The following is an 11,696-nucleotide window of genomic DNA, read 5'->3' as shown; positions in this document are numbered from 1 at the left end:
GAGAGGGGAAGGCGGGGTCCTGCCTAGCGTTTGACCCCGCCGCGCACCCGTAGGAGCGGTGACGGTCAGGGAAGGCTAATAGAGATCGTGGCCAATCACAGAGGGAAGGGCGGGAGATTGGCGCTCCCGCTGTCCACTCAGAGCGCGGCGCGGCGGGAAACGGGGCGGGAGGGGATGGCAGCGCGCTAAGATGGCGGCGGTGTGAGGTGAGCGCGGCGGCGTCGCTGCCGCTGTTCCCGGCGTCGCGCGGGCGCCTCGCCCGCCGGTCTCCGGTGCGGGACGTGGGCCCCAGCAGGGGCCCCGGTGGGTCGGGGAGGCGGCTGCCGCCCCCCGGACGGCGCTAACCGGGCGTTTCCTCCTCAGGCCCCGCTGGTCGCCGTGCTGCGGGCCCGGAGGATGCCGCTCCGCGCTCTGCTGAGGGCCGCTGCCTCGCTGCGCGGCTGCGGTGCGTATATCTCGCCTCGCTTCCCGTCCTCGGCCGGGGCCCATCGAGCCGCCTGCGGCCGCTGAACTCTCTTCTCTCTCTCTCGTCCTCCTCCGCAGCCACCGGGGCGCTCCCCGCCGCCGCCGTGCCCGGGAGGTGGCCGGTACCCCCGTGGCCGCAGCAGGCCAGCGGCATGGCCACCCTGAACCAGATGCACCGTCAAGGCCGGCCCAAGCCGCCCCCTCCCAAGCTGGGGGCCACCTTCGGCCGCCCCCAGATCAAGGGGGTAGTGATCAAGAACCTGATTCGGAAGCCCAAGAAGCCCAACTCGGCCAACCGAAAGTGCGCGCGGGTGCGGCTGAGCAACGGGAAGGAGGTGGTGTGCTTCATCCCCGGGGAGGGCCACAGCCTGCAGGAGCACCACGTCGTGCTGGTGCAGGGCGGCCGCACACAGGACCTGCCGGGGGTGAAGCTCACCATCGTGCGGGGCAAGTACGACTGCACCCACGTCCAGAAGAAGAAGTGAGAAGAGGGAGCATGTGGAGGGGGGACGACGCGCACGACGGTGGCCCCTCTGTGCCTGGGGATGCCGTGTTGGTGGCGACAGTGGCTCCTCTGCGCCCGGGGACGCTGTGTCGGTGGCCCCAGGGTGGGGGGGAACGAGCTGTTCCTTCGCTGCACCCATTAAAGGCTGTTGCTGTGTTGGACGCATTGCGGAGTGGTGTTGGGGGAGCTGGGTGGGGGGGGACCTGGGGATGTTGGGAGGGCGTCTGGGGGGGGTCTGGGGACATTGGGAGGGGGCCTGGGGGTGCTGGGGGGGGATGGGGGAGGATGTGGGGGTACTGGGGGTGGGCTGGGGACATGGGCAACAGGCCTGGGGGCACTGGGAAGGGTCCTGGGGACACGGGGGGACGTAGGAGGGTCTGGGGGGAGCTGGGGACATTGGGAGGGGGCCTAGGGGCACTGGGAAGGGATCTGGGGAGGACGTGGGAAGACCTGGGGGTTCTGGGGGGGAGCTGGGGACTTTGGGAGAGGGCCTGGGTGCACTGGGAAGGGGGCTGGGGGGGCCTGGTGGCACTGGGAAGGGGCCTGGGGGGCACGTGGGAGGACCTGGGGGTGCTGGGGGGGAGCTGGGGACACTGGGAGGGGGTTGGGGGGCACTGGGAAGGAGCCTGGGGGGGCAACATTGGGAAGGAGCTTCGAGGGGGCCTGGGGACACTGGGGGGGACATGGGAGGACCTGGGGGCACCGGGGGAGAGGCTGGGGACATCGGGAGGGGGCCTGGGGGTACGCGGGGACACTGGGTGGGGCGCTGGGGGTAGGAGGCGGGACGGAGGGCGTGGCCAGAGCGCTCGGGGGGCGTGACCGGCCGGCGACTCCGCCCCTTCCGCCACGTGACGTTCGCCGGACCCGCGCCGGCGTCCAAGATGGCGGCGCCCAGGACGTTGGCGGCGGCGCGGCGGGCGGCGGCGGCGGCGCCGCGGGGGTGGCGCGGGGCGGGCGGCGGGACCGGGCCTGGGCGGAGCCGCCTGTACGAGCACGTGCGCGAGGGCCTGAGCGCGCGGCCGCAGCTGGAGGTGTCGGCGCTGAGCGAGCAGGAGCTGGAGCGGCGGCGGGGGCCGCTGCGGGGGGGCGACCTCCGCGAGATCGTGAGCGGGGCGGGGCCTCGGCGGGGCGGGGGAGGCGGGGCCTTGTGGGGCTGGAGGGGCGGGGCCTGGCTGGGGCGGGCGGGGATGGCAGGGCTGGGGATCGGAGAGGGGCGGGGCCTGGCGGGGGTGGGCGGGGACGGCGGGTCCGGGGGCGGGAGAGAGGCGGGGCCTCGCTGGGGTGGGCAGGGATGGCAGGGCTGGGGCTCGGAGGGGGCGGGGCCTGGCTGGGGCGGGCGGGGCCTGGCTGGGGCGCGCGGGGCCTGGCTGGGGTGGGCGGGGACGCCGTGAGGGGGTGGGGCCTAGTGGGGGCGGGGCCTGGCGGGGGTGGGTGGGGACGGCAGGTCTGGAGGCGGGAGAGAGGCGGGGCCTGGCTGGGGTGGGCGGGGATGGCAGGGCTGGGGATCGGAGGGGGCGGGGCCTGGCGGGGGCGCGCGGGGCCTGGCGGGGGTGGGCGGGGACGGCGGGTCCGGGGGCGGGAGAGAGGCGAGGCCTGGCTGGGGTGGGCGGGGACGCCGTGAGGGGGTGGGGCCTAGTGGGGGCGGGGCCCGGCAGGGGTGGGCGGGGACAGCGGGTCCAGAGGCGGGGAGAGAGCCGGGGCCTGGCTGGGGCGGGCGGGGCCTGGCGGGGGTGGGTGGGGACGGCGGGTCCGGAGGTGGGGGAGAGGCGGGGCCTGGCTGCGGTGGGCGGGAACGCCATGAGGGGGCGGGGTGGGCGGGGGCAGTGGGAGGGGGCAGGGCCTGGCTAGGGCAGGCGGAGACGGCGGGAGAGGGGCGGGGCCCGGCTGGGGTGGGCGGGAGCAGGGCATGGGGGCAGGGCGTGCCCGAGCTGGAGGGGCGGAGCCTCGGGGTGGGTGGTGTCTGGGAAGAGATGTGGGGGTGGGGCCTGCAGAGAGGGGGCGTGTCTGTCTGTGGGATGGGGCGGGGTCCAGGCAGGGGTGGGCGGGGTCTGTCTAAGGTCGGGGGCGGGGCTTTGCAGTAGGTGGGGTGTGCCTGCCCTAGGGAGGGGCTTGAGGGGAAGGGGTGGGGCCAAGTAAAAATAAGCAGGGCTGGGGGAAAGGCTGTGCCTGCTGATGGGGCGGGGTCTGTACGCGGGAGGGGCGGGGCCCTAGGCAGCCCCGCCCACTCCCCCCGCCCCCAGGTGCAGACCTGGTCCCGCCTGGGGGAGGTGCGGGCCACCATCGCCCGCCTGGAAGCCGAGAAGGGCCGGGTGGCCCAGGGCGTGCGGGCCCTGATGGTGAGACCCCCCCACCACCCTGCACCCCCCACCCGAGGACACCCCCCCCCCCGGGTCCCCCCACCCGTGTCCCACCCGTTCTCCTCCCACAGGCAGCCCACGACAAGGAGACGATGGAGGCGGTAGGGACCCCAAAGTGGGGGGGGGGGGGGGGGTGTCCCCACTCCAGGGCAGGAGGTGCTGGGGGGGGTGTGTGGGGGGGGTCGTCATCCCCCCCCCCGCGCCCCCAGCCCCGTGTCCCCGCAGCTCCCTGTGTACGCGGCGCTGCGGGCCCGCGGCCGCCAGGTCCGGCTGCAGCTGCAAGCGCTGGTGGCCGAGGAGGCCGCCCTGGACGAGCGCTTCTACCTCAAGGCCCTGCAGCTCCCCAACCGCACGCACCCCGAGGCGGTAAGCTGGGGGGGGGGGATGACAGCACCGGGGTGGTGGTGGGGGGGGGGTGTCACTGCATCCCCCCGCACCCCCTGACACCTGCTCTTCCCGCAGCCGGTCGGGGATGAGAGCCAAGCCCGCGTGCTGGAGGTGGTGGGAGAGAAGCCAGGTACGATGGCACAGAGTGGGGGCGTGCCTCAGTTTCCCTGCGGTGATTTGGGGGGGGGGGGGCAAGGAGGGTCCCCTGGGGCTGAGAGAGGCTCAAAGAAGGGGTGAGGAGGAGGACGGTTCCTCCAAGGGATGCGGAGTTCTGGTGTGAGCGAGGAGGAAGGCTCTAGGGGTGGAAGAGGAGGGTCCCTGGGGTGAGGAAGAGGAGCATCCCTGGGGTGAGGAAGGCTTGAGGGGGCAGAGGAGGCTCCCTGGGGTGAGGAAGGCTTGGGGGAGGAAGAGGAGGGCGCTGGAGGCGAGGAAGGCTCCCCCAGGCTTCCGTCCCCGCAGTGTTTGACTTCAAGCCGAAGGGACACCTGGAGCTGGGCGAAGGACTGGACATCATCCGCCAGCGGTGAGCACCCATGGGTGCCGGGGCGGGGACACCCGGGTGTCACACGTGTCCCTGGTGACATGCGTGTCGTGTGCGTGTCCCCATCCCGTCGTGTTCCCCCCCCCCCCCCCTCCACGGGACGCAGGCGCCTGTCACACATCTCGGGGCACCGCTCCTACTACCTGTGCGGGGCCGGCGCGCTGCTGCAGCACGCGCTCGTGCGCTTCGCCATGGACAAGCTGCTGCTTAAGGTACGTGGGGGGGGGTCCTGGGGGGTGCCCGGGAGGGTCTGGGGGAGGGAACCCCCCCCCCACACCCCTTTCTCCCCAGGGCTTCCTGCCCATGACTGTCCCCGACCTGCTGCGAGGCGCCGTTTTTGTGAGTGCCATGTCTGACCCCACGTCCGTCCCCTCCCCGTGGCAGCCCTGTGACCCCCCCCCCCCCACCCCTGGTGACACCCTCGTGTCCCCCCCTTGCAGGAGGGCTGTGGCATGCAGCCCAACGCCACCCCCTCGCCCGTCTACAACATTGATCCCTCCCGCTTTGAGGACCTCTGCCTGGCCGGCACCTCCGAGGTGGGGATCGCAGGTGAGGAAAAATGGGGCGAAACCTGGGAAAAATAGGGTCTGTGTGTCTGGGGCGGGGGGTTCTGGGAGCCCTGCTGCCCCCCCCCCAGCCCCATTCCTCTACTCCAGGGTACTTCATGGACCACGCTGTGCGGCTGGAGGACTTGCCCATCAGGTACCGGGTCCCCAGGAGCCCCCCATTCCCCGCTGGGGAGAACCCTGGGACCCCCCCCACCCCCTACCAGGGGGGACCCCGGCGCCCGGGGGGGGGGGGGGTCCTCACCCCCTTGCCCTGGCCAGGGTCGTCTGCTCCAGCACCTGCTACCGGACCGAGACCGACACAGGCCGGGAGCCGTGGGGGCTCTACCGTGTCCACCAGTTCACCAAGGTACTGGTGGAACTGGGGGAAGGACTGTGGTGTCCAGGCAAGTTGGGGGGCCAGAAGAGGGGGGGGACACATTGCCCCATCCCCTGTCCCCGCAGGTGGAGATGTTCGGGGTGACGGCGGCGGAGAGCGGGGACGAGAGCGAGGCGCTGCTGGCCGAATTCCTGGCTCTGCAGAAGGAAATCTTCTCCGAGCTGGGATTACATTACCGGTGAGCGCGGGGGGGGGGGGGGATCTGTCCCCATGTCCCCCCCAACGTGTCATTCTGTCCCCCCCACACCCCTGCTGATGGCCCCGCTCCCTGCAGCGTCCTCGACATGCCTACGCAGGAGCTGGGGCTCCCTGCCTACCGCAAGTTCGATATCGAAGCCTGGATGCCTGGACGGGGCAAATACGGGGAGGTGAGGGCAACTGGGGGGGTGGAGCGGCGAAACCCCCCAGTTTGGGGTCTGCACAGGGTGACAACCCTGGTTACAGACTCCAGGAGTAACCTGAGGGTGGATCCCCCCCCCCCATTTAAGGGGGTCTGCAGGGGGTCCACCCCCCATGTTTTGGGGTTTGTTGGAGAACTGGGAAGGGGAATCCCCCCCATTGTGGGTGGACCCCTATTGTGGGGGTCCCTGGAGCAGAGGCGGGGGGGGAGTCCCCATTATCAGGAGACACGGGGGGGGAGGGTCCTAAATACCTGCAAACCCCCTTTGCCCCCCTCCCCAGATCTCCAGCACCTCCAACTGCACCGACTACCAGAGCCGGCGCCTGAACATCATGTACAGCGACGGGGCCGGGCAGTTACGGCACGCACACACGGTGGGTGCCAGGGGGGGGGGGGGGGGTGGGGAGCAACCCTCCTCCCTCCTGGGGGGTCGCTGAGCCCCTCTGCCCCCCACTAATGCCCCCCCCCCCACCTCCGCAGGTGAACGGCACCGCCTGCGCCATCTCCCGGATGCTCATCGCTCTCCTGGAGTGCAACCAGCTGCGGGTGCGTGCTGGGGGCTGGGGGGGCACCCCAGGGTGCTGGGGGGGGGGGGGGGGTACGGGGGGGGTGCACCCCAGGGTGCTGGGTGACTCACCCTGCCCTGTGCCCCCAGGATGGCCGTGTCCGCGTGCCCCCCGCCCTGCAGCCCCTCGTCGGCCAGGCCGTGCTCACCCGGCCCACGGCCCCCCTTCTGCGCTACATCGGCCCTAACCAGCCCCGGGGGGGCCGCGAGGTGCCCTGAGCCGGGGGGGGGGACGACGACGGGACCCTCAGGTGGCCCCCAGGTTGCACTCCAAGCCCAGGGGGACACCCCAGGCGGCCCCAGCGTCCCCACAAGACACCCCAAGCACGGGGAAGGGGGGGGGGGGGGGGCACCTGAGGTGGCCCCCGCAGCAGATGGGACACAGAAGCAGAAGGGACGCAGAAGGAAGATGGATGTCTGCAAGGGTGGGGGACACAGACACGGGGGACATGTCCCCCCCACGTTAACGAGCCTTTGCAATAAACGCCGCCTTCACTACCCCCCCCCCCGCCCCGAGCTGCAGCCTGTGGGCACACGTGTGCTCGTCCGTGCTTTTGCACACGCGTGCGCCTCCCTGCACGTGCACTGCGTGCATTTGCACACACGCGTTCCCCGCACGCGCGTACCCACGCTGTGTGCATTTGTACGCACGTCTCCTCCGCGTCCGTACGCTCTCCGTGCGCCCTGTAGCCGTGACGCAGCGCGTGCAAGCGCAGCGCCCAGCGGCGAAACTGGGGAGACTGGGAGGTTGCTGGGGGAGGCTATGGGGATCCCGGGGAGGGGTGGGTCACACTGGTCATGGGGACCCTGAGAGGAGGGGGGGCTGTCAGCCCCCACCTGGTCCTGGCACCAGGAGGAAGAGGAGGAGGAGGAAGGGGATGGTGGGGGGGGGTCTGCGCGGTGGCCAAACGCCTCTTTATTTTACAACAACCGATATAAATCCTCTACGCTACGACCGGGACTGCGGGGGGCGGGGGGGGGGGGGCAGGGTTTGGGGTGGGGGGAGCGGGGGCTCCCCCAAAGTCCAGCCAACGGCATTGGGAGCCCCCAGATAAATAGGGGGAGACTTGGGGGGGGCCGGGCAGGGGCCAAGGGGCCCATCAGTCCACGCAGCGCCCGCTGTTGATGACGATATCGTCGTATTCCTCCTGGGGGGGGGGGAAAACACACCCAGCACTCAGCGCCCCCCCTAAAGTTTTGGGGGGACTGCCGGGAGCAGGGCAAACCCCCCTCCTCATCGGCATAAGGGAGGAGCCGAGGGGATTTTTGGGGGCTGCTGCTTTGCAGGGGGGCACTTACGTCGCTGTTGTCGTCCTCGCCCTCGTCGGGGCTGTCCTCGGAGTCCCCGGGGGGCTCCTGCGCCCCGAAATCCCGCAGCAGCTGGGGCAGGCGGGGGTCAGGGCGGTGGCGGGCGCTGTAGAGGGGGGTGTACCCCACGTACATGCGGGCGGCGGGGTCGGCGCCGGCGCGCAGCAGGCACTCGGCCACCTCGGGGCTCTGCGCCTCCACCGCCAGATGCAGGGGGCTGCGGCCGCAGCTGGGTTCCTGGGGGGGGGGGGGGGGGGGCTGGGAACGGGAACAGGGGGTCAGAGCAGAGCGGGGGGGGCGCAGCGGACCCCCGAGTTCCCCCTGCCCGGCATGGCGCTCACCGCCTTGTTGAGGTCGGCACCGGCGCTCAGCAGCAGCTCCACCATCTCCAGGTCTTTGCGGAGAACGGCAACGTGGAGGGGGGTGTAACCTGCCGGGGGGGGGGGGGCAGAGGGGTGTGTCGCTGCGGCCCCCCCCCCCAGCCCTTCCATGGATCTGCAGCCCCACTGTGTCCCCGTGCCACAGCTCCATGGCGTGGCTCCTGCCCAAAACCGTGGCCCCCCCCGCGCCCATCTTCCCACACGGCATCTGCCTCACCCCCCGCCATGTCCCCACGGCGTCCCTCCCACCACAATTGTGTCTCCCCACACTGTCCCGTGTGTGTGTCCCCCCCCGCCACATCCCCACACAAACAGCCCCATAGCGTTCCCGTTCCGCCCCCCCTCCACCATGCCCTCTCCCCACACCGTCATAGTTGACACTGTCGAGCTGGGCGCGCGCCTCTTCGTCGCGGGGCGCCGGGGGGGTCCGGGAGGGTCCGAGCAGATGGCGGGCGCAGCCCCGGCGTCCCTCGCGGCAGGCGAGGTGCAGCGGCGTGTGCCCCCCCCCGCTCCTGCACGCACAGCCCCGCGCCGGCCGCCCGCAGCTTCCGCACGAAGCCCGACAGGCCCAGGATGACGGCGATGTGCAGCGCTGTCTGCGGGGAGAGAGACCCCTCAGCGGGGGGGGGGGACGACACGGAGGCTGGGGGGGGTGCCCCCCAACCTGAACAGCCCCCCCCCCCCCCCCCGCCCCCCAGTTTCTCTATACCTGCCCCAGGTCGTTCTGCAGGTCCAGGTATTCCGTGCCCCCCGTGTACTGCAGGATGGAGTCCAGGAAAGCCTCATGCTCGTGGATGACAGCCAAGTGCAGGGCGCTGGTGCGGGGGGGAGCAGTGTTGGGGGGGGGTCTTGCCACCCCTGGCCCCACCCGGGGGTCCCCCAACGAGACAGGGTGAGAGCAGAGCAAGGGGGACCCCTCTCCGAGGTCCAGCGTGGCCCCGTCTGTGCTCGGGGGGGGGTCGAAAAGGACCCCGGAGGGGGGGGGGGGGGGGGGGGGCAGGACCTGCTGTCAGAGCCCTCCTGGCCCCGGGGTCCCATCACCCCCAGGAGAAGTTGGGGGGGGGGGGGGGGGGCGTGTCCGCCCGACCCCCGCCCGCACTTACGTGTCGCCGTCCTCGGTGAGGAAGCCCAGGACGTGCCGCAGCCAGGCCGCGGCCTCCACGGCGGCCACCGGTGATGCCGCCGCCGCCTCCTCCTCCTCCTCCTCCGCCTCCTGGGGTGGCTCAGCGAGGCGAACAGCGCCTACCGCCGCCGTGACGGGTCCCAGAGCCGAACCGGACCGCTCGGGACCGGGGCTGGCGGGAGCGGGGCTGGCGGGTAGCGGCCCCAGTTGCCCCTCGCCCAGCGAACCCAGGCCCGCTGTCGCACCACTCATCGCCCTCGGGCCGTTTTACTTCACCGGGAGGCACCGGCGCCGCCTCCGCGGCCGCCATGCCGGGGCCGCCGGGCTGGGGCCGCGCTCAGGTTCGCTCCGCCATGGGGCGGCCGCCGCCGTCCCGGGAAATCCCCGCCGGGCCCGGCGATGGCGGCCGCGCGGGGCCTGCCGGGACCCGTAGTCCTTACACCACTTCCGGGGCGGTGCGCTCAAGAGTGGGGAGGGGCACGCCGGGAAACGCGGCTCTCTCCGCCTATCAGCGCCACGCCGCGGTGCACGCCGGGAGGAGTGGCGGTAGCGGTGGGAAAGGGGGGGCGGGCGGCGCGGTGTACGCCGGGAGGAGCGGCGCTCTCCGCCTATCAGCGCCTCCCCGCGGTGTACGCCGGGAGGTGTGGCTGGGGCGGCGCGGTGCACGCCGGGAGGTGTGGCCCGGGCAGCGGCCGGCGCCCATGGCCGAGCCGGACGGTAACGGGGGTCGGTAGGGCCGGACCGGGGGCGGCGGGACACCCCCCCCCCACAACGGACTGCGCCCGCTGACACCCCCCTCCCCTCCATCTCCCCCAGCTCCCGGTGCCCGTGGGGACGAGGCCGAGCGGGACGCGGAGTCGCCGGTGAGTTCCTCCCCCCCCCCCCCCGCTGTTGGTGGCCCGGGTCAGGCCTCCCCGGTGATGGACACCCCCCCCCCCCCCGCCATTACCGTCTGACCCCCCCCCCTCCGCTCTCCCGCAGGCCTCCGACACCGAGCTCGGCGCTTCGGGAGACCCTGAAAGTAGGTTGGGGGGGCGGGGGGGGACGACGGCCCGGTGCCGGAGGGGGGGGGCGGCGGCGGCGGCGGCGGGGGGGGTCCTGGTGGCTGATCTTGTTCTTGTCCCCCCCCCCCGGTGCAGTGGAGCTGCTACGGAGCCTCCTGTCCCGGACGCTGGGGCTGGGTGGGGAGAAGCCGGAGAAGGTGCTGGACGAGCTGACGCTGGAGGGAGTGAGCCGGTTTCTGCAGAGCGAGAAATGTATGGGGGGACGGGGGGGGGACGGGGGGGGGGGTGGCGGGGGGGGGGGTTCGGGTGGCGAGGGGGGGTTGGGGTGTCGTCCCCCGCCCCCCCCCAGCCCACCATCTCCCCTTCCCCAGGTAAGAACGTGGTGTGTATGGTGGGCGCCGGGATCTCCACCTGTAAGTATGGTTTGGGGGGGATGCAGCGGGGTGGGGGGGGGGGGGGCTGCTGGCACCACGGGGGGGCCATGATGCGCCCCCATCACCCCCCCATCCCACAGCCGCCGGGATTCCCGATTTCCGCTCGCCCGGCACGGGGCTCTACGCCAACCTGCAGAGCTACCACCTGCCCTACCCTGAGGCCATCTTCGAGATCAGCTTCTTCAAGGTAGCCCCCACTCATCCCCTGCTTTTGGGGGGGGTCCCGGTCCTGCTGGGGGAGGTCCTGCCCCTCCTAGGGGGGCTCAGAGACTCCCCCACAATCCCTTGAGAGCCACCTCTCCCCCCACAGCAACACCCCGAGCCCTTCTTTGCCCTGGCGCAGGAGCTCTACCCGGGGCAGTTCAAGGTAAGACCCTCCCCAGCCTCAAGTTTCCCCTCGCTGTCGTTCCCCCCCCGCCCCAATAAAAAAGCCCTGGGGGGCTTCCCCCACCCTGCTGCCCGCCCCAAACTAATCCCTCACTCTGTGTCGTGTCCCCCCCCCGCCAGCCCACGGTGTGTCACTACTTCATGCGGCTGCTGCAGGAGAAGGGACTGCTGCTGCGCTGCTACACCCAGGTAGGGGCACCCAGCCCCGGCGTGGGGGGGTAGTTTGGGGTGGGGGGGTTCGGGGGGGGTGTCGGGGCACCCCTGACCCCCCCCACCCCACCCTGCATCCTGGCAGAACATTGACACACTGGAGCGAGTGGCAGGGCTGGACCCCGAACTGCTGGTGGAGGCTCACGGCACCTTCTTCACCTCCCACTGCCTGCGGCCCTCCTGCCGGCAGCCCTACGATCTCCAGTGGATGAAGGGTACGGCGGGGGGAGGGTCTGGGGGGGGGGCAGGGGACCCCCCCGGGGTGCCATTGAGGCTGGGGGGGTGGCGTGTCACTGGGCTGGGCAAGGGGACGGCTCCAGGGTGGGCAAGGGGTCCCTGTGCTCCAGGATGGGGTCCTAATGGGAGCCTGTTCTGCCCCAGTTTTCCCCCCTCCGTGTCCCTCTGTTCCCCCCTCCGTGTCCCTCTGTCCCCCCCATCCCTCTGTCCCCACCCCTGTGCCTCCCCCCCCACTGAGTTCTCCCATCCCCGTCTCTTCCAGAAAGGATATTTTCATCCCTCGTCCCCAAATGCGAGAAGTGCCAGGGCGTGGTGAAACCCGGTGAGTGGCGGGGAAGGGGGGGGCAGGGATGGCCGTGCCCCCTCCTCCGTGCCCGAGGGAGTGCGTGGGGCTTCCCCTCAGCCCCTCTGCTCACCTCCTGCCCCTTCCTCCCCGCCAGACATCGTT

At 72.1% G+C, this 11,696-nt stretch overlaps 2 protein-coding genes across 3 annotated transcripts; one reads left to right on the top strand and one right to left on the bottom strand.

Annotated features, from left to right (window-relative positions):
* Window positions 1-1,835: 1,835 nt before the first annotated feature.
* On the top strand, window positions 1,836-6,668 carry SARS2 (seryl-tRNA synthetase 2, mitochondrial). Of its 2 annotated transcripts, XM_041121883.1 has the most exons (17): window positions 1,836-1,876; window positions 1,934-2,073; window positions 3,211-3,306; window positions 3,399-3,428; window positions 3,553-3,693; window positions 3,790-3,844; window positions 4,174-4,237; window positions 4,362-4,467; window positions 4,547-4,594; window positions 4,696-4,804; window positions 4,912-4,957; window positions 5,083-5,170; window positions 5,266-5,378; window positions 5,475-5,568; window positions 5,882-5,974; window positions 6,081-6,146; window positions 6,256-6,668. In XM_041121883.1, the coding sequence occupies exons 1-17, from the start codon at window positions 1,852-1,854 to the stop codon at window positions 6,382-6,384; spliced, it is 1,443 nt and encodes a 480-aa protein (XP_040977817.1). In that variant the 5' UTR covers window positions 1,836-1,851; the 3' UTR covers window positions 6,385-6,668. The 2 variants fall into 2 exon arrangements, with proteins under 2 accessions (XP_040977817.1, XP_029862486.1); XM_030006626.2 differs by having other exon boundaries at window positions 1,852-2,073.
* Window positions 6,669-7,057: 389 nt separating this feature from the next.
* Window positions 7,058-9,418, bottom strand: LOC115338180 (NF-kappa-B inhibitor beta-like). Its single transcript, XM_030006627.2, is given in 8 exon segments — window positions 7,058-7,313; window positions 7,465-7,710; window positions 7,815-7,903; window positions 8,220-8,358; window positions 8,360-8,449; window positions 8,563-8,668; window positions 8,957-9,210; window positions 9,212-9,418. Coding segments are annotated over 8 exon segments (1,047 nt in total). The 5' UTR covers window positions 9,287-9,418; the 3' UTR covers window positions 7,058-7,265.
* Between the last annotated feature and the right edge of the window lie 2,278 nt (window positions 9,419-11,696).

This window comes from Aquila chrysaetos, unplaced genomic scaffold, assembly GCF_900496995.4.
Source record: "Aquila chrysaetos chrysaetos unplaced genomic scaffold, bAquChr1.4, whole genome shotgun sequence".
In the NCBI taxonomy this organism is placed as follows: Eukaryota; Metazoa; Chordata; class Aves; order Accipitriformes; family Accipitridae; genus Aquila; species Aquila chrysaetos.
Note: the sequence above shows the minus strand (reverse complement) of the source record. Positions and strands in the feature narration are given on the sequence as shown.